The sequence below is a fragment of the Panthera tigris genome, chromosome B1, assembly GCF_018350195.1.
Source record: "Panthera tigris isolate Pti1 chromosome B1, P.tigris_Pti1_mat1.1, whole genome shotgun sequence".
Lineage (NCBI taxonomy): Eukaryota > Metazoa > Chordata > Mammalia > Carnivora > Felidae > Panthera > Panthera tigris.
In genome coordinates this window covers 186034677-186061693 of record NC_056663.1, presented here as the reverse complement: position 1 = coordinate 186061693, position 27017 = coordinate 186034677, and the positions used below count along the sequence as shown (strand labels likewise).

General features: G+C 39.5%; 1 protein-coding gene across 4 annotated transcripts in view; it reads left to right on the top strand.

The window, feature by feature from the left end:
• Window positions 1-27017, top strand: part of LOC102959330 (cytosolic beta-glucosidase) — a 131832-nt gene that overhangs the window by 42952 nt on the left and 61863 nt on the right. For 3 of the 4 annotated variants that reach the window (XM_042984850.1, XM_042984849.1, XM_015542724.2), the window contains exons 3-4: window positions 1403-2199; window positions 2923-3046. In XM_042984850.1, coding sequence (XP_042840784.1) covers window positions 1403-2199; window positions 2923-3046 — 921 coding nt within the window. Of the gene's footprint in view, window positions 1-1402; window positions 2200-2922; window positions 3047-9024; window positions 9197-27017 lie in introns of those variants that run through there. The other variant, XM_042984851.1, reaches the window with a different exon arrangement.

Genomic DNA, 27017 nt, shown 5'->3' with positions numbered 1-27017 from the left:
GTAAGAAGTTGCTGCGGCTAAGGTCAAAGAGATTTTTGCCTGCTTTCTCCTCAAGGATTTTGATGGCTTTCTGTCTTACATTTAGGTCTTTCATCCATTTTGAGTTTATTTCTGTGTATGAAGCCTAAATTATTTTTTAATGTTTATTTATTTTTGAGAGAGAGAGAGAGAGAGAGGGAGAAACAGAATCCAAAGCAGACTCCAGGCTCTGAGCTGTCAGCATGGAGTCTGACATGGGGCTCAAACCCATGAACTGTGAGATCCTGACCTGAGCTGAAGTCAGTTGTTTAACCAACTGAGCCACCCAGGCACCCTGAAAAGCCTAAATTATTTTTTAATCAGAGGATATGAAGTTAAAAAAAAAACAACAGAGAAAAAAGGACCCTACTTCTGAACAAACTTTGAGTGCAATACAATTCTACATAGGAATTTAGTTATTATCCAGAAAAGCAGGACAGCTTCTCTCTTCTGAGCTTAGGTTTCTTCCACAATCTTAGACATAAAATAACACGAAGCACTAATATCAATCTGTCCTAAGAAAGTCTCTTCCAGTTAAGAGTCCTTATTAGGTTGGACGCAACATCTTCTTGGCATTGGTTTCTGAGACAGAGCATCTCCAACTTAATAACATTCTTCTGAACTCTGCCACAATACTAAAAGCTCTCCCCCCTCCACCACATGCAATGCTGGAGAATTAGCTGAGAGCCAGAGGTGGCTAGGTATCTCATGGACTATGTCAGAATCCTAGAGCAAAGTTCTCAACCATATTCCTTAATATGCCAAGGCTCTGGCTAACTGCCCTTGTAACCCACATTCTGGGACCTCTTTTTCATGTTCAGTGGGTCTCCTTTTTAGATTGATAAGACCGCTATATCTGGAGAAGAACTGAGACAGTCATCTAGATCAGTTCCTTTACTTTATATTTAATACCATTGAGAACCACTCATTCATTCAACAACTATTTATTGAGCATCTATCTACTGACTTTCTGGTATTGTTCCAGGATTTGGGGGATCCAGAGGTGACTTAGATAAGACCCCAGCTATTATGAGGCTTGTATTCTAGTGGGGTTAGAAATCAAGCATGCAAATAAAATAATTTCAATACATGTGATAATAACACAAAGTTATGTGGTAGCAACTTGCCCAAATGTATTCCTGTCAGAACATACATCTTCCACATCTTCCGTCACATCCCCAACCCTCTGCTCAGCCATTCTTCCTTGGAATTCTTCATGTTTCTTCCTCCCAGCCTTTACTTGATTATATGCAGGAAGTAACAAACCTTATTTGGAATAAAAGTTACTTAGGAAATTATTCCCAATCCTCTCCGGATCGCTACTTATGGTCAATGTTTTAAAAATAACTTTACTTCTCATACGTTCTTCTTTTTTCTTTCCTAGGAATAGACTATTACAACAAGATCATTGATGATTTGTTAACTAATGGGGTCATACCCATAGTGACACTCTACCACTTTGACTTGCCTCAGGCCTTAGAAGACAAAGGAGGTTGGTTGTCAGAGGCAATCATCGAATCCTTTGACAAATACGCCCGGTTTTGCTTCAGTACGTTTGGAGATCGAGTCAAGCAGTGGATCACCATAAATGAGCCTAATATTCTTGCCATCATGGCATATGATCTCGGTGTATTTCCTCCTGGTGTACCTCACTTTGGAACTGGAGGTTATCAGGCAGCTCATAATTTGATCAAAGCTCACGCCAGATCCTGGCACAGCTACGATTCTTTATTCCGAAAAGAACAGAAGGGCATGGTGTCCCTAGCAATTTTTGCTGGCTGGGCGGAACCAGCAGATACCAACTCAGTGTCCGACCAGGAAGCTGCTAAAAGAGGCATTGCTTTCTGCTTGGATTTCTTTGCTAAACCCATATTTATTGACGGTGATTATCCAGAAGTTGTCAAGTCCCAGATTGCCTTCATGAGTAAAAAGCAAGGCTATCCATCATCAAGGCTTCCAGAATTTACAGAAGAAGAGAAGAGAATGATTAAAGGCACAGCTGATTTCTTCGCTGTGCAATATTATACAAGTCGTTTGGTCAAGTACCAGGAGAACAAGAAAGAAGAAGTGGGTTTTCTTCAGGATGTGGAGCTTCAAGTTTTTCCAGACCCATCTTGGAAAAGGTTGGGTTGGGTCTATGTGGTGCCATGGGGAATACGTAAACTACTGAAATATATTAAGGTAAAACACGTTTGTGTTCATGTACACCCAAATGTGTGGAAATGGAAAGACAGACATACGTGTATATATATAAGAACTTGGAAAAAGAATGATTTTAGACAGTAGCTTATATATTGGCTTGGGAAGAGAGATTAGGATTTAAGTTGGTGAAGGATAACTGGCTGATAAGGGGCTTCAAAACAAGGTCAAAGTTGGGATTCTTTGTTAAAGTCAGTTGGGGTCAAAGAAGTTGCTTGGAAATATTTTTCAGGCTGATGTCACAACTGTGATTATCAAAAGGCACATTAAAGGCTGAAATAACTGGATCCTTTTTTGGCCTCCGTTATGCTGGATAGTGTCCAGGTAGCTGAAATTAAAAATTTAAGTTAATGATTTTTAGGACCCTTGCTGTGGGGAGATAGAGAGTGTAGCTGTTGGTGGGACCAAGGGGTTAAGGAGTAGTGACAATCAGCAGATGCTGATGGAAGAAGGATATTTCTGTCTTCTCATTACGATAAGAGTCATTTGACTGTCTTCATGGACATTTGCACAGTTTTGCTTTCCCATTGTTAGTCATAAAAGGTCAGTGCGTGGAAAATTAAGTTAATAGGGTCAGTGCAATTTGATGAAAACTAGTTTTGGGTTGTAGCTTAGAGAAGATAGAGGGTAATGCACCTGATTTTATGAGTCTTTTTTTTTTTTTTTACATCTGTTTGGAATAAAACTTCTGCTCTCTTGTTCCAGGATACGTATAATAACCCTGTAATTTACATCACTGAGAACGGGCTTCCCCAGGGTGACCCTGCATCTCTTGATGACACTCAGCGCTGGGAGTATTTCAGACAGACATTTCAGGAACTGTTCAAAGGTACCATTTGAAATGATGAAAGATCAATTGTGCAAACTTAATATAATTTTCCCACGTGCCTATTTGCATTCAGCAAAGACCAATGATTTTGAAAGCCGAAATTCATGTAAATCAGTGTAAAGCCACATAATTAAGAGAGAGGAGAAAAAGTATTTAGGAAAGAGGAAGGTGAGAATTTTGGCCTAGCTTCAACCTTTCAAAATTTAATCAAGTAAAAGCGACTGTCTTCAGCATTTCGTGACTCCTGGGTGAAGGTGATATGAACAGAGGGGGTGGTGTCTGTTCGAAGAGAGCATTAGTTATTACAAACAGATTAGTACTGACCAACTACAGCATGCCTATGTGCATATTTCAACATCCTAACTACCAAGAAATGAACTGACGGAATTTGTAAAGGACCAAAATTAAGCATTTATGCAATAAACTTTAGAATGGCCTTCGATGAGTCTTAGTCTAAAATGAGTCTTCCAGCACTGTGTGTTTCATTTGTAACCAAACAGCTCCATTTAGGAACAGGTTTTTGTCATATAGAATCTGTGACTTTTATTTCAAGACAATACTATTATTCTGGCAAATGCTCTTCCCCCCCATGGCATTCTTTTCACATTTGAAAACAAATGTGAAGGAATCATCTTTAACTGGTAACACACATTTCTACACCAGTTAATTTCCCCATTTCAGCTTCTACTTGGAACACTGTTGCTTTGTAAATTTAATTTCTCCTCCCTATAAAGGAATCCTGTCACAGAAACAAAATCCAATGTAAAACGAGACTTTCAATTTCCTTTTTTACCATGATAGGTACACTTCTCTCTCATCATTCTATTTGAAAGGTCCTAAAATTATTCTTTCCAAATTAATCAGTAATATACTGAAATCAGCCAGAAGGAATTCTGGAAAGTGACACAAAATGGTCTCTTTCCAAAACCTAAAATATATGGTACTCAATCCCTCACTCTGGCTTGGAATTTATTGGCAGAGGGCAATTGGATTCCTACAGTTTGATCCAAGTGAAATAATTCTTTTGTATTACATGCAAAACAGATTCATTCTCTAGGTAGGAATTCACTTCCTGATAAAATAAAAAGGAAATGTCCAGTTTTCTGAGATTCCACTCTCTTTCTCCCTGTAAATGACCCTATTCATAGTTAATCCATTGATGTTCCCAGCTTCATCCTAGGAGGAAAGTAAGCTGGTTACTGGCAGGCAGATTTATGGATGATATAAGGACCACAAATGACTTGTCCAAAATTGTTCTGTGTTTCCTGGGAAAAGAGAGAAAAATAGAAATTGGCTTTCTTCATTTTCAGCTTGGTGCTCTGTTTAGTGCTAACATATAAGGACATTTCATTGCTCTTTGAAATAGTTTCAAGTACTTTAATACAGTTAGATCCTTAACAGTAAAAATTCGCTGGTAGACCCACAAACAAAGACAACTTAAAGACAGAAAAGTAACTGAAGGTGAGAGTGGAAAATGTGAAGAGATTTGGATTTCTCAGGGGCAAGAGAGGAGAATAGGACTAGAAACAAAATTCTGTTTTTCTACTTGTAGAATTTCAATTGTGTCTTTAAACATATGGAAAAAAATATTATACACTTAAAACATTAACTGTTCACAGTATTATGTTCTTTTCTGATTTTTTAACATTAGATGATCTATATTCATTGTCATTAATACATATTATAATTTTTTGCTTTTAAAAAAATGTGGTCTTTCAAATATGCAGAAATCTACTTATCGACAAAAAAAAAGACAAGCGTATTTATTCTGGAGTGAGTATAGTAATAGCTATTTCTTATATATTGTTGTAGTGGACACCGTTTATTTAATCTGTGGAGAAACTCTCTTTTCTAGTAATTAATCCCTTTTCTTCTATGAAATACCCATCTCCTCTCATCTTCAGGCTTACCCCAGGGATAGCCATGTAGGTAGAATACAATCCTGCTCCTTGTTAATATATAATTGATTGGTCTGAATGCAGGTACATGGCATGAGCTGGGCCAATCCCAGTTCTTCCCTGAGATTTAGAATTTGGGCCAGTCACCTTGTCTCTTAGCCTAACTTGGCAGGGGGATGTACCTTTGTGGGCTGTTGGCTATGTCCTGCCATGGACGCTAAGCAGTAGTATAAAGGGGGGCTGCAGGGACGTGGAGACAAGAAATAGGAAGGGCTTCAGGGTGGCACTTAGAAATGGAGCCTCTAATTCCAGTTTGTCCTCAGACCCAGCTGCGTGCGTGTTCTTGAGAGACATTACTTTTACTTATAATTAAGTGCTCTTTCTGCTTCATCTGAATCTGACTGGGTTTCCATCACTTGGAACAAAAAGAATCTTCGCTGATACCATCATATTACTTCATTTTCAAAACAGTGAGATGAGGTCATTGCTCCTATTTTACAGATGAGAAAAGTGAGATTCAAAGAGGCTAAGTCATTTGCTCAAGATCACGGTTACTAAGTCCTATCTCCTAGAACCAAGCGGAATGTGTGCATTATTATTACCACTACTACTATTTTGGTGTTTGATAAGACCTGTGAGTCCAGGGTTTTCTGACTCAGAGTGATTACTTGTCCTACCACACAGAACCTTTTCCTTACTTTGGTACTCTGGACTTCAATAAATTTGCTTCCTGCTGCGTCTGCAGGGGCCAATTGGTCCTGTGACCTTGGACAAAGCTTCGACACTCCCTATCCTGCCTCTCCTCAGGGGACTAGAGCCTAATTTACTAATTGATTTCCTGAGACTCCTTTGAGGTGGTGCTGATGATCTTGACTGGCAAGAACTTTACTAGTAAGAACGCCCTGTGAGCAATTAAAACTAATAACAGGCCAAGGAAGACTATTCGTGGGAAGCGCTGCAGGTGAGGGCCCGCCAGAACCCGCAGAGTCGGATGGATGATGGCTTTGTGATCCCCACAAACAAAGCCTTCTCTCTAACATCACACATACGGACAGGCACATAATGACACTATAGTTGGATCAATGATATCTGCCTGGAGGTCTTTCTGATCTCTTCAGGTAAAATCCCACAGCAATTAATTGAGCAGTAAAAAGTAAGCTAATGTTTCTGTTTCCTTTTGGGAAAGGGCGGCAGGGGGCGGGGCGGGCGGGGGATGTCATTTCAAGAAAAAAAAAGAGAGGGAAATCAGCTAATGCTTTTTTAATCATTGCATTATTTAAATGCCTTTAAATAGATTGTTTTTCATTAACATAGATATAGATAAAAGCAACACAGTAGAGACACAAAAAACTTGCAATAACCTGTAACTAGGCTTACATTTCAGTTCTGCAAATTATTCAATGAGGGGCCCTTGGCAAATTGTTCAGCCTCCCAAATCCTCAGTTTGTTCACCTATACAAATGGATTAACACTTTCCTTGACTGGGGTTGTTGTAAAGATTCCATTTAATGAGCTATTGTGTAATCACCCCCAACCAGCAACTGCTGGTGCACAGTAGGCTCTCAATCGATGGTAATAATAATAATAATTATTATTATTATTAGAAAATGTGTACTCTTTTTAATTTTTTTTTAAATGTTTATTTATTTTTGAGAAAGAGACAGAGCACCAGTGGGAGAGGGGCAGAGAGAGGGGGAAACACAGAATCTGAAGCAAGCTCCAGGCTCTAAGCCCTGAGCTGTCGGCACAGAGTCTGACCCCAGGCTCAAACTCATGAACTGGGAGATCATGACCTGAGCTGAAGTCAGATGTTCAACCCACTGAGCCACCCAGGAGCCCCGAAATATGTACTCTTAAGAATATATTTATCACCCCAAGTTTTTTTAACTTTTTATTTAAAAAATGTCATCCCAAGGCTTTTTTTCAAATTTCCCTCCAAGTAATTAAGTTATAGCAGAATATTCCCCCATGTCTACAGGTTTCTCCATCATTTTTTGGGGGGAACCTCTGAGTCAGTCTTGTAGCTTTGGGCCTCTGGCTATTTACAGTTGACTCCTGTGGAGTAGAAAGCAGAAACAGCCTCCCTCTATTCATTATTTCCATCAGAGAGGTTGCCAGATTAGGGGAAAACTTAAATCATTGGCAGCAGAAAGGACCATCAAGCAACTGGTTGCTTGATGTTTGTGTAAGTTTGGAAAGCAGTCATCTTCAGGAGTTAAGCTTTTGTCACATCATATGAATGTCAGTTATATTCGTAAAACGTACACCAGTCCTTGCTGTTCCGGAGCGGACAGCAGGCGAGTTTAAGTTCCTGTGTAAACACACACAAATGGATGCCTCAATAATCTGAAAGCCGCTGAGGTGAGCGAGAGTGTGAAGCAGGGGAGGTTGGCCCCAGTAAGTAATACTCCAGCCGTGACCTCAGTTCTCCTGAAAGGGGATTTGAGTCTGTGTTCTGCCTGTTCATCACGTGCCTGAGCATGTGCCCAGCATGTGCCTGCCTGCCTCTTGCGTGGCCCATGATCTTTCCCTCAGCCTGGAATGCCATGGCCTTTGCCTTCTTCTTGGCCCAGATCCTGTTGTTTGGAGTCCATGAACTTGTTGGGACTCAGGCAGGACATGGGTTCGAAACCTGGTTCTGCCACCCACATGCTCAATCAATAATTTGGGGAAAATTCATAAGCAGACAACACCTCAGCTATCTAATCCTTAAAACGGGGCTAATAAGCACATCTGCAAAATGAACAGGGTAGTGCCTTTAAAGCCTAAATACAGAGTCTGGCCCATTACAAAGGATTCTGTAAATGATGGCTAATTTTTGAAGGGGGCCATGAACTCCCTGAGACTGGAGCCGTGTCTTTTTCATGGTTATATCTTCAGCCCTGACTACCATTTCTGTCATGTAGTAGGTGTTGTATACATTTGTTGAATTTGGTTGTGTCTGTCAGAGAAGAGTTAGCCAATGGGTAATGAGAAATAAATGATTAAATAATTGAGAACTGTATTTTCTTTCCCTAAAGAAATATACCCCATAGAGAGGGAAAAAAAAAAAAAAAAGCAGACTTCTGGAAAGTTTCTGAGCCAGCCCAACTTTCCAGTCGGATCCATGCCTGAGTTAGCACAGCAGTAGATGATTGCAGAGAAGGTTTGTTAATGACCAGCTTTAGGCTTTTAATGACAAAACCCCTCAGCAAGATGTCATCGAAGTTATTGAAGACTTCACTGAAAGTGTTGAAGCTGATGCATTGTAACAAGAAGGTTATAAATCTTGCAGCTTGGGTATACCACCAAGACAAGATGCTGAGCACAGAATCACCCCGCTGTTGTCTGTCAGCATACTCCCTCCCCTCTCCTCCTCTCCTTCCCACGGAGAGCCAGTAAAGGAGAAATACATCCATTTCCCGAAGTAGTGCAGATCTGGCAGCCACCTGCCTATGTCAATTTCAGATCACAGAGGCCCGTTTAACTGGACAAAATGTGTTAAGCACCTGTGTGTTTCTAAATGTGCATTTAAGAAATCTTAAGAATTAAGGAAAGATCTCAAAGGTTAATACATTGACCTTTTAGCAAAACTAACCAATTAAAAATCCATTGCAAGCTCAGAATAGAAACCCAAGTACCTGCATATAGATTTCCACTCCCTATCTACTGCTTTATTGCTTCTCAAAGTAAACCTTTGGCAATTAGTCCCGATGAAGCAGTTCCTCCCGTCGCTCACAGAGAGCTCACAGTTTTGGAAACATGTGTGGTCGGATATCAGATTCGCTTGGTATCGTTGCTCCTGGCTGAACTGGATGACAGCTAGTCAAGGTCAGAATAGAGAAGAAAGAACAGGAGTTGAAGGCTGTGCGCAAGAATTGTTAGCGTATGCTAGGGTGCAGACTTGTGGAATATGAAAAGTTACGAAGAAAACAATTTCCAGTACGTTTGTGTTCCATCAGCCTTCATACTCAGACCACATACAAACTCAGACAGCCAGAGTTTACCTGAAACAGAGACATGCCAAATGACCTTTCCCTGTTACCTTCTCCCCTACTTCTCTGTAGTGGCACACTTACCTTTGCCTTCTATTCTCCACAGAAAGCACAAGAGAGTAAAAAGTCTGTGCGGGTCTTGGAGAGTAAAGACAGACTAAGTCCTGTGTTCTTGTGGTGTGCCTGCAGCTCAGCTCTGAATGTCAGCAGGACTCTGAATGTCATGTTTCTCACCTGTTAAATGGGACTAATGCTAATTACTATTCTGCCAACCCAAAGTCAGCTGTGTAATAAAATGAGATGATTTCTGTCTCTGTATGCTTTGAATACCTTAAAATATTAGATATTTTCTCATATTGATATATTTACCTTACTTTTAAGGACATCTGTCACTCTGGCCCCAAATCCATAATCTGGACCTCAGTATTCTCCATTGCAAAGAAACGGAATTGGTGTTCCTTATCCACTTGCTTTCATCTGCAATTCCCAGGTTCTGCGGTTTTATTTTCCTGCACATTTCTCAACTGCTATGATGGTGTGATCAGTTTAGGGGTTTTCGAGAACGTGTGCTGTGACCGCAGGACTGGTATAGAGCTTGGTGATGCTCACAGTCACCCACACATACACGCACACACACACACACACATCGGTGGTTGTTAGACTACTTCGCCAGGCTTATCTGGATGCCGCACATATTGATAGGATTAGAGATCTACACCATGTATCACACACACTCTCGTAGAAACATAGAACCTGGTACATCTGCTCCACGGCAGTAGGTTTCTTGGAGTCGCCCATGTGAGAAGCAGCTCAATCACACATCAGAGAATCTGCCCTCGTGCAAAGAATGTGCAAAGTTCTTCTTCACCGTCCCCTTCAGTTGCATTCTGTACGTATGCTGTACCCCTACAGATGGATATTACTTTGCGCTCCTTTTTTTTTTTTTCCCCTAGAGAGAGAAAGAGAGACAGAACACGAACGGGGGAGAGACAGAGAGAGATGGAGAAACAGAATCCGAAGCAGGCTTCAGGCTCCAAGGTGTCAGCACAGAGCCCCACACGTGGTTCGAACTCACTAGCTGTGAGATCTTGACCTGAGCTAAAGTCAGACGCTTAATTGACTGAGCTACCCAGGCGCCCCTGCACTCCTTTTTAATTCAGTTCCAACTGCTCTGGGGGTATGATTACTTAAGGATCCCCACTACTTAAGGCCAGGTGAATTTTAAGACTTCTATAAAGACTTAAAAAAAACATTTAAGATGATTTCACACTTACCCTCTCCATTTTTTTATGTCAATCTGTCCACTAGTTTTTGTGCAAGGTAGCAGCAAACAGAAGCCCAGTTTTATTTTTATGACTATAAAGGAGACCTGTAAAATAATTAAAGAAAAATTTACCTGGAGAAAATCAATTTTTCCAATATGAAGAGTAGACTCAATGGAATCTTGAAAAAGGTGAAAAAAAAAGAGGAAGGATTTGATAATGATTTTTAAATGAAATATATTTGACACATAACATTTTGTAAGTTTAAAATGTACAACACACTAATTGGATATATTTAAATTTTGCAATAAGATAACCACCATAGTGTTAGCTATTATGTTACATAATTATTATTTCTTTTTTTGTGGTGGGGACAATTAAGATCTAGTTTCTTAGCAGCTTTGAAGTTTATAATACAATATAGTTAACCACAATCACTATGATGTGCCTTATTAGCTCTCCAGAATTTATTTATTATTAGTTTCCAGTTTGTACCTTTAAACAACTTATTCCCAATTCCCTCACCCCCCCCAGCCAATGGTGACCACCATTCCATTGGTTTTTTATGAGTAGTTATCTTTCTCTGTCTGATTGATTTCACTTAGCATACGGCCCTCAAGTTCCATCCCTGTTGTCGCAGATGGCAACTTTTGCCTTTTTCTCATGGCAGAATAATATTTCATTGTGTATGCACGCTCACACACACACACACACCACAACCTCTTTATGCATTCATCTGTTGGTGGGCACTTAGATTGTGTCCGTATCTTTGGTTATTGTGAATAATGCTGCAATAAACATAGGAGTGCATATATCTCTTGGCTATCATCAAGAAGACAAGAGATAAGTGTTGGCAAGGATGTGGAAATAAGGGAACCCTTGTACACTGTTAACAGGAACATAAGTTGGTTCAGCTATTACGGAAAACAGTATGGAGGTACCTCCAAAAATTACGAATAGAGCTACCATATGATAAAGCAACATGGGTTTGAAGAGGTAATGATTTTTTTTAAAACCTGTTTCAGGAGAGAGCGATGCTAGAATATTCAGTTGATGAGAGAGCTTTTGGAATTGAGAGAAGGTGAACTTCTCAAGTTTTCCACTGGGCCATGGTGAAGTGGTCCTCAAGCAGCTGCTTATATTAGCTCTTATTTCCTGATCTCCAAAATAACTTGATTACTACCTGGGCGCTTAGTTATCTAGAGAATGAAAAGGCACTGCTGTGGAACAAGGCTTGTAAAATTTATCTTAGTGGGATTGGCAGGGGTTGCCTGGATAATGGTGTTAATACAGATTCTATTGGACACCTGTGGGCTCATGAAAAGAGTAGGGAGAAGCGGATGGCCAGGTATTAGCCCTTGCTACTCAGGAAACTTTACATGAGTTTCCCAGTGCTTGGAAAAAAAATAGTCCCCATCATAAATTAATACATGGACATTATGTTATGTAGATGAAGGTCTTCAGTGGGGACTGACTCTGGGTGCACTAAAGAAATGAGTGTCTGGATTTGCAGTGTTGGTAATTATACCTTAAGCAGGGCTAAGCTCACCAGTTTTATAGCCTTCCTCTCGGTGGTCTTATCTTACCTACTTATAACTTTGACATGGTATAATGGTCAATTGCTGTATAGTACGATAAATATTGTTTCTGCCCACTTTCCCAGATTGGGTTAATAACTAGTTAACTACATCCTATATTATTTTTTCAATAGCAAGAAGAAAAATAGCTGTGTAGAAGAAAATCAGCAATATTATGAACAAAAACATTAAAAATTGGTGCCATAACTGGTTCATGGGCTCCTTACACAACCACAGCCCTTCTTTCAATTAAGCACTTGTTGAATAAGACAGTTGAATAGATGGGAGTTGAGAGACACTTTGATTCTTAAAGACAATACCATTATAATCCTTGGAGTAAGGAAGAAAACCATCTTCAGAAGAAATGAAAGTTATTAAAAGGTACAAGCACTCATAGGCAGGAACAGTGTGTACAAAGATTTTATTTACCATTTTTTAATGTCAAAATTCTTACCAGAATTAAATTTTGGAGTTTTGAGTTACATACTTAGCATTCAGTAGCTGGTCAGTAAAAGCATAATGGTTGATTAGGAAATTGAGTCTAGATTAGCGGGAAAACTGAATTATTCCTGCGAATTTTAAGAAAATATTACATTTATGCCACCGTTTTGCTCTTTTAAAGAGATAGTAGGTTGTTTTTGCTGTTATGAAAATAGTTTTCATGCTTTGGTATTATGCATAGGTGTTATTTATTTATACTCTTCTGATATTAAACTTGGTTTTGCTGTGACAATAATTGAAATATATGTTGACAGTTTTTAACATATTTAAATACACTTAACCCCTCTGTGCTTCAATTTCTTCATTAGAAAAAGAAAAGTGTTGGGGTGCCTGGGAGGCACAGTTGGTTAAGCCTCCGACCTCAACTCAGGTCATGATCTCATGATTCGTGAGTTTGAGCCCCACGTCGGGCTCTGTGCTGACAGCTCAGAGCCTGGAGCCTGCTTCGGATTCTGTGTCTCCCTCTCTCTCTGCCCCTACCCTGCTCATGCTCTGTCTCTTTCTCAGAAACAATAAACATTTTTTTTTAAATTAAAAAAAAAAAGTATTGAACTAGCTGTTCTTTTGGGATCCTTCCAGTTTAAGAATTTTGCGACCCTATAAATATCCTTTCTAGGCAGGTATGTCAAGGATCATATTTTATTAGAACTCTCGATAATTTCTTAGGTTATAAAATAAAGTCTAAGGAATTATAATTGATATCTTTTTTTTAAGCTTTCTTCATTCTTCTCATTCAGCTACTTAATTTGCAATGTGAACACCTTTCTTAGCTGGGCATAAAATAACACTTTGGTTTTCAATGAACTGTTCCTATTGATATTGACTCAGGTTCCAGGTAACATTTTCTTGACCTTCAATCTGGGTGTTTCCTCTTCTATTCACTCATATCAAAAATGAGCCTCACTTTTCTTCCCGTGAGAAAGTAATCCCTTGGAGTTCAGAGTCAGAAGGGTCACCTCAGATTCAAGTTTAACAGAATTACTATGGAGAACATAAAATCTCAGGGAGGAAATAGAACGAACAAACAGTCCAAAGACTAAGAGTAAAATCCCCAGCTGAACAAGTCCACGGAAGTTACAATCATGAGTAGTAGAATCACCTTTCAAAATATGATCATGGCAAGCCCCACCTAATCGATCAAGTTTTAAGCCAGTTGAGTACGTTTTCCAAGCTCCACCTTAAATGAAGTTTAATTCAGTTACGAAGTGCAGTGATTTTCACTTTCCTTAGATTTGACTTGAGTGTGAAACTTTTGTGTCTGGGCAAGATCCCGACTTAGAAAGAGGAATCAAGTTGCAGCCTTTTCAGAATTACCTTCCCACCATATTTCTGTGGAGAAGCTTCATATCTGGAAGTCTCTTTCTCTGATTGGAGCGTTTGAGCACAGTCAGGGTTCCTTTTACCCCAAGTTACCGTTAAGGTAGCTTTTTCTTTAATACAATGAAAATATCAGCTTGCTGCTGGAGATGAAAATAGTTCATTTTGGAATAGACAGAAATTCTTAGGGCTTATCTGGAAACGCTATGTGCAGAGGAGAGGGAGGGAGGCTTGTCTCCTTGAATAGGGTCATCTCAGCAACAGCAAAGTCTCCTGTGTGTGAGTGAGATTAGCTAATGAAACAGTATCATGGCCTGAGATTATTTTGTACCATTCTAAAGTTCAGCCACATGTCCCCCCTTGTTTGTGAAATTCCATTATAGGAATCACTGCCTGCTTTAGAGATAAGTGAAACCATTATGGGTGGAGGAAGAAAAGCCATTTGAACCTTGAAGAATTTTAATTGGCGCTGGTGAGGGAAGGTGAACAGAAAGCCACAAATGTTTCAAGTGAAAACATGAATGAGTTTGGGACTAAACATAGATAATGGGAAGGAGGATGTATCATATCTGTTGATGAAATAACTTTTTTCCTCCCTTAACAGGTAGAACTCATTTCTTCAATGGATTTAAACCCAGCCTAAAGTCAAATAATTTTAAAGAGCCACATTGTTTCATGAGTAATTTCAAGTCTGATATGTTTTATAGTTAAAAATAAGCAAAATAAGGGTGTCTGGGTGGCTTAGTCGGTGAAGTGTCCAATGCTTCATTTCGGCACAGGTCATGATCTCACCGTTTGTGAGTTTGAGCCCCCCTGCATCGGGCTCTGTGCTGACAGTGCAGAGCCTGCTTGAGATTCTTTCTCTCTCTCTTCCTCCTTCTCTCTTGGCTGTTCTCCTGCTCATGCACTCTCTCTCTCAAAATAAATAAATGAACATTAAAAAAATAAGCAAAATAGCACAAAAATTAAATCGCTGTATAAAATTTGAGTATATGAGTGTATATATTAAGTGTGTACACCTTTATTGGTAAATCATTTTGTTTTGTGCTTGAGGCCACACTGGTTTAGTGTCTTAAAACATGTTTCTTCCAAAGATGTTCAGTCTATGTTGTGGGTCCTATGAAGGAGCAGTTGGCCATTCATTTAAAAAGAAACTTCAAAAATATTTCATGGCCACAGTTTCCTGCCCTCATGAATACATGATAGGAATCTCAAGACTGGGTAAGAAAAACCCTTCAGCATTCCTGGAAGAATAAACAGCATGACCCATTGTGTGTAAGTTTTGTACAGACAGCACATTTTATGAATAGTTTTACACAACAAGGATTTGCTTGATGTAGTGAACGAACATATTCTTTAAAGACAGATAGTTCTGCATTCAAAGCCTGGCTCTGATACCCGTTTGTGTTGTGTGGCCTTGGACAAGTTATTCTGGACTCTGAATATCAGTTCATCATTTGTGAAATTTTATTTTTGGTGAGGATTAATGACATACTTCATATCCTAGCAAAATGCCTAGCACATAAATCCCCCAAATGATAACTGTTGCAGTGAATTCTTTGTTACCCAGCATCTATTAACCAGGATTTTCAAAAAACTGTGACTTCCTGATCAGTCATCAAGCATTGATAATTTATGCTTCTCTGATGACCCTGAAATGCATTCTGAATAATTAGAGAAAGATTAAATTATAATCAGTTTAGTTTCAGTGTTAAGTGTATTTTAATTTATTCTCATTCTTTAAAAATTTGTAATCCTTCTGCATGTGGTAACAATTAACAAGAAATATTTGATTAGCTGAAGCACTCCACTTCCTGACTGTCAGGCTAATAAAGAGCGTATTGTACATTGTTGGAACTCAAATTCTGCCCTGCAGATAAACTGGGCATTTGCTGGATGGATTCACTTCACACTGGTCTTATATCCATTCTCAGGCCCAATGTGTTGACTTATTACCTGTTGGAAATTCTAGACCTAATCCTTAAATATCCTGAAATGATACTGTATACAAGGCCCTGTTTGCATGCTTTTTTATCACAAGGTCATAATGGTGGTCATCCCATCTGATTTTGTGCAGATGAGTAACTAAATCTAGCCCTGAGGGTTGTCTGTTCTTTTCCTATGGATTGCTAGAGATGGACATCGCAGCTGACATCAGTAATCAATCTATCTTGGTGTTTCATCAACCTTTACTCTTATTCAATCATGTTTTAGACTTATTTTCATTGGGCTTCTTAGGCTATATAACCTTCCTGATGAAAACTTCACCATGCATTTTATCATTTCTGTGGTCCTTTGAACTTCCCACGTTCTCCTCCCCTCATCTCCCCACCCCCCACCCCACGTAAGGTCGTATGCTGCTTTAAAAGATGGCTTGACAGCTGGCTTGTGTTAAAAGTAGTCTCTTCAAAAAATTACCACTATTCTCGTCCCTTTGTGAGCTCAGTTAACAAGGTATTCATTCTCAGGCAAGCAGATTGATTTTAGTCATTTAATTGATCACCATAGGACATAGTAGTATACATTGGTTTTCCTCTGGCCCTGTTCTGCCTGCCTTTAAATCCCTGCCTTGCCCTGAAATCCCTCTTCCACATGAGAGTCTCTCTTCCACAATGCCCTTCACATCCCAGCTGCCATCCTCAGTACTTACTCCACGAGTGCAACAGTGACAGTAGATGGAGGGGGATTGTTTCCTTTAAAGGGAGAGCAAGGCCAAGGGGAAACAAGCTGGTGAAGGTTTTATTTTGCTTTCCAGGACCACACAGTGCTCGGTCCTGGTGCGAAGGCAGGGTGCCTTGGTGAGGGTGCTCCCGTCGCAATGTAGAACTCTGCCATGTGATGTCCGGGTGGGCGCTAGCTGAGGAGAGGAAGCCCGGGTGCATTGCCAGACAGCAACATTTAGCATTGTACTCTAATCCTGGGATCTCTCTGAGACTCAGCTCACTAGGTAGCTGTCATTCAGTCCATGAGGTAAGCTCCGTGTTACTACTGTTTCTTCCCAAAGTAGTTTCTATTCTCATTACATAGACATTTTTTAAAAGCCAGCAACTCAATGCTATCACCGTCACTGTTTCTTATCTATACCAAACTTGTATCTATTTAGCTACCACAAACATTTTCGTGTTTGACAAACCGTATTTGCATTATAGGGCTATTTTGAATCTGTTGGGAACCGTGAGTTTGAACTTTGGTATCTCAGAATGGTCAATTGGAATGTTTCATTGAATAGGCTTCTTTAACAAAATGTGACATTTCCCTAAGTGTAGTAGTGTAAGACCACCTGGCAGAACAAATGGATGTATGTTAATATAAATATAATGCTGTGCTTGCTTCACCAGCACATATACTAAAATACAAATATAATGCTAAAGCATAAGAACATTCACAAAATTGAAGTTTAAATATGTTTACTAGTTTTCTGTACTGATGCAACATTAGTCACGGAAATGTCATATTAAATATTTGTGTTGGTCAGTGGTTCAAGGGTCTTTATTTGATGTATCTTATTTTTCTGACTTTTGACATTCCTAATACTGTATTCTCTTACAAACATGTGTAATTGCATTCACCCCAAGTCATTTCTTGCTTTCCTTTTATTTAAGGGAGGTTTGCTTCTTGAAAAGAAATTATCTTCTTTTTTGTGTTACTATTTAAAATGTGCACACACACACACACACACACACACACATATATTTACTTTAACACAAGCGCTGTTAAATCTGTGATTGAGAATAATGGTAGGGTGGATGGTTAAGAAATGCCAGTTTCAACTTGTTGAGAAGTATTAATTTTTGTCGATTATTGAAGATTTCAGGCTCTAGATAAAAAGACATGGTTACCAGCTAGTGAGGCCGAAGAAGGAGGGCAAAGAGAGAATGCAAACATTCTGACCATGGATCGTTGACACAAAGCTTGGAAACTGGCTTGTAGGGTCCAGGAGACCAGGTCCAAAGGGATTCCCCATTAGTTACATCTGTGGTTTGAAATCGAGCTGTGTGGAGCCCCGGGTTGCACAGAGATCTCTTTGGGGACTGTTAGTTTGCATGGAGGTAAGGTGAGGAAGTGGGGCTCCAGGGCACCTCAGCTTTTATTGGTTGTATGTATTAGGAACCCGTAAAAATTTTCATTTGAAAGGAAGACTGTTGCTAAAAAAAGAAAAAATTGGAAAGCCGCTGAATAATAAGGATCTCATTGTCAGAGGGGAAGCAACAGAACAGCTCCTCTGGGGAAATGAAACTTAACCTAAGCCTTGCTCTTTCACTTATGTTATTTCAAACATACAGAAAGATACAGGTTCCCGCATAACTGTGACCCAGATTTAACAAATGTTCGTATTTTGCCACATATATTTTACATTAGAAAATAAATAGGTAAATAAATAAGTGAAAGTGACCATGGTGGAATTCCTTTGTACTCTTCCTGTCCGAATCTCCTGTCCAAGGCCCCCTCCCTCACCTGGGGTGATCCTGAACCTGAAGTTGATGTGTGTCCACTTGTGTATTAGATATGCGTCTTGCTACAAATATATGGATCCATAATCTATTTGTATATGTGGTTTTGTGTGTTACAACATTCACATAAATGGTGTCCCTCCATACATACCCGTTTTCAACGATACATTCTTGCAGACTTACCCATGTTGATACTTTTAGGTTTAATTCATTCTTTTTAATGGATCTGTGGTATTCGGATATGTGAACACACCACATTTATTTATTCATTTTCCTGCCGACAGACATTCATAGTCCAGATGATGGACATTTTTTCTTTCACTTTTACAAACAGTGCTGCTCTGAATATCGTTGAGTAGCTCATGTTTGAAAGGCTTTTCTTATATGGGAGATTATGAAGCAGGCCTTCAGCTAACCCACCTGGTGTCTTTGTACCATTTAGAATGAGGGTCCTTATCCTCAAAACACTTTACATTTTCTGGGAAATGGTCACAAAGACTAAGCAAATCTAAAATCACTTTATTTCAAGGGTGTTCTCTATACTTGTGCATAGTAAAACTCGCATAATCATAACAGTCACCCTGTATATCGGGGATGCACAGCATGAAAACCTGCAGATTATAAAGAGGTTGGGTGAATGAGTGTGTTTAACAGGTTAGCAACTGTAATCTAAAATGCGGGATTTGTGCTGAGTATTCACATGAGGTCTTTCTAGCTAAAGGTAAGGGCTGGGAAAAATTGTATCTTCTTCAGAGATAATACGTTGCAAATGAGGAACACAGGGAAGATGTATAAGGCTTTCTTTTGTTTGTTTTCTGGTCACAGAGGACCAGGGACAGGTAAAGTGATATTGTATAGAGGTTTTATTTTTCAGTTGCCCCCTTTCCAGAACACTGCCCTCAAGCCCCTTCTTGTAGACATGTATACGGTACGACACAGGCTTCTACCAGGCTTCATCTACTAACTCAACAGTATTGCCTTCTCCAGGAAGGCAAGCTGTCCAGGGACGGCTATGTCTTTGCTCTGGGAAAGGAAGTTTGAATTGTATTGGGCTGAGGTGTCATGCTGTGAGCCTCCCGCTGGGGCTGGTGCTGCAAGTGCCAACACATTGAAATGCGTTCCTGGAAAGTTCCTTTGCTACTCACTAGGTGGCTTTGCTGGAGAGGAAAACAACCCCAGAACAGGCAGCACCATCCTCTCTATTGTTTATGGGAGTGTGGTAGGGAACAAACTCTGCCCTGCTTTTGAAATCTTGAAAGCGTATTATTTGCTTTTGCAAAGTCCTTGAAATTAGATGTTGCAAGAGACAGCCTAGCAGGAAACTCTCTTAGGTGCCTAGAGTTCCCTTCTCGACCCTGTCCTGGGCAACATTATTAATCAGTGATTTGGGTGAAGAGTTGAGGGAATGCATTTCCCATTTGCAGATGAGAAAAAGCTCCCTGGGAGAGAGCAAAACCAAGTTTGCTGCTACTTTTATGGTGGTTTGTTCATTTTCATCAAAGAGGTCTTAGCTTAAATTTCACCTCCTCATACAGGCTTTCCCTGAGGAGCTGACTAATACATGACCTTCATTTCCAATCAGTTTTTACCTGTTTTCTTTATCTGAAATTGTATTTCTTAGTTGTTTAATGGTTTTCTGACACATCTCCACAGACTGCAAGCTTGATGAGAGAAGGGACCGTGCTTCCCTGATCATTTCTGGCACCCCAGGACATAGCATAGTTCCTGGCACATAATAGGAACTTAATAAATTTTTGTTGATTGAATGAAAGTCATGGGAATCATTGAAGAATATTAGGCAAGGAAGTGATATGATCGGATTCCTCATTCAGAAATGAAATTTGGAAGGAGTCAACACAAGAAGCCCGGTACGCATTGTTGAATATGCCTCACGGAAGCTAACGTGTGTTTAAAAGTTTGCCGTGCTTGCGTTCACAGTGCGGGATCTGATTATAAGGTATAATAGCATCACTCGCAGTTTTTGTCTGGAATGGTATTTTCCATCCTTGGCACCGCTGAGCACTCACATTAATATTAACATTCTAAATGATGCCCAGAAGGTAATGACTGGGATGATCTCATAACAGGGAGAGGGCTGTTAGTTTTTGCTAAGATCGCTAAAGAACTATCAGAGAGAAGACTAAACAGATTCATTTTGTGTTGTTGGAGAGGGCAGAACTCAGGCCAGTGGGGGCCCATTACATGAAAGCGAGTTTCAGTTTGACATAAGACAGAGCTTTCTAACCGTTAGTGGGGCTGAGTAAGGGAATGAGCGTCCTCAGGAGATCATTAGATACTTGTCAATAGATGGCATGGAAGCAGATGCCAGGTGCCCATCTGTCAACGACGCTGTTGAGAGGATGTCTGCCCCGTGTGGGAGGGTCATTCCACAAGTGTGTGCAACTGCCTGATATTTATTGAGTACACACACTGCACTTGCTTCCGTGGAGGATGCAGAAATATATAAGACACAGCTGCTATCTGGACATGATCACCTTCCAATCCTAAGTTCTGTTAATTTCAGGGAGTTTTAGCCAAGGCCCTGATGTAATTCTCGCATCCTCTACATTAGAACAGTCTGAAGTGATGAAGTCCCAAAACATTGCCAACCTACTGGTATCACTTAACTTTATGCCCAGCGATACGGGGATGGTGTGGACTGCCACGTCCTAGCCAAGTCCTACTTTTGCCCCCAGTTGAAACTCTGGCTTTGCTTTTGCAACAGAAATGATGATGGTATTTTCTTCCTCTGCCTTTTGTTCACTTCTCTTCTGGTTTTGAAAGTTAATATGAATTCTGAGCTCAGGATGACATGTGTTGGCTTTATTTAATCAAACTCTGTTGAGATAAATATTTTTGCATTAGAACTGGATCACTGTGATTCTCACCCATGACAAAAAAAAAACATGAATTATAGAGACTTTATGAAATTATAAGCAAGCACACTTAATTCTTTAAAGTCAAATCTGCTCCAATCAATCACAAAGTGTTTGACTTGGAAACCTCCTTCAGCACAGGAGAGAACATTCATAAATAAATGTCTGGATGGAACAGTTTTGGGGGTTACATGTGGATATCATGTTATGAACCTAACATTTTGGTTTGAAGTTTCTGGCCTCTGTCAATGACAGTTGTCAGTGAAGTTGGCCGTCACATGGATACGGCCTCTCTGTCTTGCACACATTGCAGAAACAAGTGTGTTGGGACCTCATTAATGTAGGTAATACCTGCTGTAGTCACTGATCCACATGCTGTCACAGTGATCTGAGAGATTAACATGTTTCCTTAGGCTACTTAACAGAACACTGGGGGCCACCTTGACCCTGAGTAGATGTGCAGCCCCAGATATTTAATGTTTGCTTTCATACTATATTAGTAAATATACAAGACACTTGAATAGTCTTTAAACATATTCCTTTGCTGTAGAGTCTGGGGACCTAGTTATTCCCTCCATTGGCCAAAATCTCTTTGTATGTGTTTACTTTTCATTTGTTGACCTTAAAATTAATCTAGTTTAAATTTATGTTCTCCAAATGTAATTCAGATTAATGTGTTCCAATAAGAGATATAGTCCAAAAGGAATGCACAATGGAGACAACTTTCCCAAGCCATTGCTTGGAAGTCACCAAGAATGATTTGCTAGCAGGGCCTGAAGTGTCCATTTAGTATTTTCTGTGAAGATTTTTAAAGGATATTAGCTGGAGAAACAAAAAAGAAAATTGCAAAATTAAAAATGTTAAAATGGAGGTTTGCATATTCTCACCAGGGAGAAAATATTGCTCCTACATTACTCCTTTTTAATACTCTGTTTTTTGCACTCTTTAGAGCAAAGATTTGGAGAACTGCTTCTTAATCTTGCCCGCAACACTGGGGAGATCTAATAAATACTGACACTCGAGGGCACCTGGGTGACTCAGTCAGTTAAGCATCCAACTTGGACTTAGGTCACGATCTCAAGGTTGGTGAGTTCCAGCCCTGTGTGGGGCTAGCTGCTGTCAGCGCAGAGCCCTCTTTGGATCCTCTGCCCTCCTTCTCTCTCTGCCCCTCTCCTGCTCTCTCTCAAAAATAAATAATAAAAAATAAATAAAATAAATATTGACACCTGGATCCTACCCCCAGTGGAAAAAAAAATTTTTTTTAATTAACATCCCTCATCTCATATAATGATTCTAATTTATTTTTTCAAACTTTTTTTGAGATGTAACTAATTTTTTATTTTTTAAATGTTAATTTTTAAGAGAGAGAGAAAGAGAGAGCGAGAGCATGAGCAGGGGAGAGGCAGAAAGAAAGGGAAATACAGAATCTGAACCAGGCCCCAGGCTCCGAGCTGTCAGCACAGAGCCCGAGGCGGGGGCTCGAACTCACGAACCGTAAGATTGTGACTTGAGCCAAAGTCAGAGGCTTAACCGATTGAGCCACCCAGGCACCCCAAACAGTGTATAATTGTAAGGTGTACAAGGTGATTAATAGATGTATATGTATATAGTAAGTGATTACCACAATAGGGTTAATTAACACCTCCATCAACTCATGTAATTTTTTTTTTGTTTTTGAGATGAGAACATTTAAGTTCTACTCTAAGGAACTTTCTTTTTTTTTTTTTTTTTTTAATTTTTTTTAACATTTATTTTTGAGACAGAGAGAGACAGAGCATGAACAGGGGAGGGGCAGGGAGAGAGGGAGACACAGAATCAGAAGCAGGCTCCAGGCTCTGAGCCATCAGCCCAGAGCCCGACGCGGGACTTGAACTCACGGACTGCGAGATCGTGACCTGAGCTGAAGTCAGACGCTTAACTGACTGAGCCACCCAGGCGCCCCAGGAACTTTCAAATATGTAATACAATATTGTTTAGTGTGGTCACCATGCTATGCATTAGAACATACTCATAACTAACTCCAAATTTGGGCCCTCTGTCCAACATTTCCCCATTTCCCTCACCCCACAGGCCCTGGAAACCACCATTCTATTGTTTCTATCAGTTTGGATTTTTTAGATTCCACATATAGTGAGATCATACAATATTTTTTTTTCTGTTTGACTTATCTCACTTAGCATAATGCCCTCAAAGTCCATTCATGTTGTTGGAAGTGGCACAATTTCTTTTTTTTTTAATTAATTAATTTATTTGAGAGAGAGCGAGCGAGCAAGTGTATGCACACATGTGTGGGGAAGGGACAGAGAGAGACAGAGAGAGACAATCCCAGGCAGGCTCCGCACTGTCAGCACAAAGCCCAAGGGTGGTCTCATGAACCATGAGATCATGACCTGAGCCAAAATCAAGAGTAGGATGCTTAACTGACTGAACCATGCAGGCACCCCAGAATTTCATTTTTTTCTCATAGCTGAATGGTATTCCATTGTATATGTACACCACATCTTCTTTATCCATTCATCTGTAGATGAACACTTTGGTTGTTTCCATACCTTGACTGTTGTGAACAATGATGCAGTGGATAAGAAAATGCAGAACAGAGATTCTAATTTAAGTGTGTGGAGCATGGCCCTGGCATTAGGGATTTTACAAGTTCCCCAAGAGATTGTCATGGACAAATAATGCTGAGAATCATTGATATGTATATTTGAAATATGCTATAGGAATATGAGAATTGGAAGAATTAGATGCTTATACTGACACTGACAGCTTGTCTAAAATCATGATAGGGGTGCCTGAGTGGTTCAGTGGGTTAAGCGTCCGACTTCGGCTCAGGTCATGATTTTGTGGTTTGTGAGTTTGAGCCCTGCATTTGGACTTGTGTGCTGACAGCTTGGAGCCTGGTGCCTGCTTTGGATTCTCTCTCTCTCTCTCTCTCTCTCTCTCTTTGCCCCTCCCCTGCTCACTCTCTGTCTCTGTCTCTCAAAAATAAAGTAAATATTAAAAAAAATTTAAAAGATGAAATCATGATAAATCTTTGGAGAATATCTTTAATTTTAATTTAATTTTGTTTATTTTTTTGGAGAGTATCTTTTAGATCCAGCTTCCATTTATGTCCTTAGGATACAGCTCTAGATGGAAAATTACTGGGTCAAAATTATGCACTTTAACATGTATAGCTATATATTTTCAAATTGATTTCTAGAAATTAACTTTTTTCTTAATTCTTGTTAGGATACCTATTTTGCCATGGCTTCACCAATACTGAGTGTTATTGTCAAAACACACACATTAATGCAATACACACATTGATAATTTGGTATGGTGTGTATGTGTGTGTGTGTGTGTGTGTGTGTGTATCTGCATGTATGTTTTTGTTGTTTTCATTTGTATTTCATTTAATTTCAGAGAAGACCAAATGTTTTATTGTCAGTTGTTTGAATTTCTTCTGTGAGGTGTCTGTTCATGTTTTCTGAACATTCTATTGTGGTTTTCATATTTAGGATGTGGTTTAAGAGAATAATAGTGATTATGATAAATGAATGTCATTTCCCCTAGCGATTCCCAGAAAGTATTTAGAAACAATACTGATTCTAATATACTTGGTAAAATCTTCAATTTATTTATATCTTTAAACATTTCACTGATTCATTATAATCTTAGATTCAGTTTTACACATTTTAGAAAGCTTAAAATGAAATTTTAAGGTGCATTACATAATGACATCATATGGAGCCATCTAAAGGAGGATGGAATGAGAGAGAGAAAATGAGAGAGAGAGCACTTCCTTCTGGACTGTGACGCTGTGGTTCCATGAAGCATGGCCTCAAAACTGCAGTTTAGAGCTTTTCCTTTACTCTTCACACTAATGGGACACTTTATTATCATTTCCCTGTAACTTCATTTGCCTCCAGTGTCACCAAATCGAGTGGCATATACCTTAGCTGCCTACTGGTACAGAGACACATGCATTATGGAAGCCTATTATAAATTTAGTGACGATGATGAAGAAAAACACGCTGCTTGTTACTTCCTTATTAAACCCCAAGTTGTTTTTATGATTCCTTAAATCTAGGCCAAATTTTGCTTTAATCTCTCAGACATATCCCAAATTGGAGGCAAACATAAATGTATTGCATTATCTTTTTCCAGCTATACATGATTTATGTCCTCTCTGGGTGAAAATATGTTCACATGATTTTGCTATTGTGATAAATTGAAGGTGTGATATTACAAGCCAGGATTTGGAACAAGAGAGACTATGAAAATGAAAGCTTCTGTTTACATGCAGGATACTTTTTTAGTTGTCACTGAATTTTTTAGTCAGTAATCAAGATGTCTCTGTATAAAAGATGTAAACATTCTTCAGTTTTCTGGAACATGGCAATTTTCCAAACCTCCTCTTTATTTTCCTTGCTTATTTTATATAATGCCTTTACTTCCTTGATGTGCCTTTTCCTTTTCTTCATATACTCTTCTGTGTTCACTGCTATTTTTTTTTTACCCTTAATGCCCTTTCTATTTCAAAATGGGCAACATAGAAGGTATGGGGCTCAATTCAGCCTGGCTTGGAATAGCTTTGTGTAAATAAGACACTTGTGTTTTATGCTTTTCAAACTTAAGGAGTAAAAATGACTTCACTTTAGTGAAAAGAAGCATCGCCATGTTTTAAAATTACAGGCTTTTAGGGCCGAGAGGATCCATGGAAATCATCGAATCCATCCTTCTTGTTTTATGGATTAAAAGGGATCATGCAGTCATTCTGTCATAGGTAAACCGCTCCCTGTACTCATGGGTATGCTTCATATATCCTGCCCTCCTTGCTTCCTCAGATTAAATTGAGCCAGAGGTAGACTTAACGATACTTAGTTAAGTGTAGACATTTGAAGTTAGACAGACATGCCTATCTTTCAGTTCGGAGATCTTGGGCAAATCGTTTTACTTTGCTGAGTTTCAGTAAACTAGGGCTAATTGTATCAACCATATCAAGTCATTAGGAGGACTGAGTTATGTTGTGTTTGTAGAATATTTCCTTCAGTGCCTGAAAAACAGTGAGTGTAAAAGAAATGGAACCTGCTTTTATCAATATCCTTCTCCTTTAATTTTTTTAATGTTTATTTTATTCATTTCTGAGACAGACAGAGCATGAGTGGGGGAGGGGCAGAGAGAGAGGGAGACCCAGAATCCGAAGCAGGCTCCAGGCTCTGAGCTGTCAGCACAGAGCCTGATGCGGGGCTCGAACTCACAAACCGTGAGATCATGACCTGAGCCGAAGTCAGTTGCTCAACCGACTGAGCCACCCAGGCGCCCCTCATTATCCTTCTTCTTGTCCATCTCCTCTTGTAGACTATGAGTTCTCAGAGCTACCATGTCCTGCTTATCCTCTATGCCCTACCCCTTGGCACAGCATCTCATTCCAAGGCATCTCCTTGGATCAGACTTGCAATTCCTTGAGCCCAAAGTCTTGGAGTTAGTTTGTCTTTTCTCTTTTTTTTGACTCCTCTCTCTCTTTCATCTACAAATACCTAGGTTTGAGCTGTCACATATTTTCCTGGACTAATGATATAGGCTCTTAACTGGTTTCCCATTTCTCTATCTTATAGCAGCCAAAGTTATCCTCTTAAAATATAAGTCAGATCATATAAATATCCTGCCTATAGCCCTTTAATGGCTTTCCATTTCACACAGCATAACAGTGAAACCTTTAACTTCTATTCAAACTCTTGGACCATCTCTATTATTTTTCTCTCTGCTTTATTCCACTCCAGCCACCCTTGCTTTCTTGCTGTTCCTGAACACTCCAGGCACATGACCACCTAGAGGGAAGAGCAGTCATATTTTTAAAGAAAGGTCATTGATAGCCCATCCACATATTTTAGAATATGTCTACTTGCTTTCCTATAGGAATAGAGGTGGCTTCAAGCAAAATTAACATATCCAATTAGATGGATTAGTAACAAAGATGCCAAACTAAAGGAAGATGACTCTTTAGGAACCTAAGGTGGGAAACCAATCAAGACACAAGGTAGATGTAAGAGTGCTTATGCTGAATTCACAGGATTTTTGGCCTTGTTAGCTCCTTTCTTCTTTAGATTTCATTATCTTAGCTAACACGTGT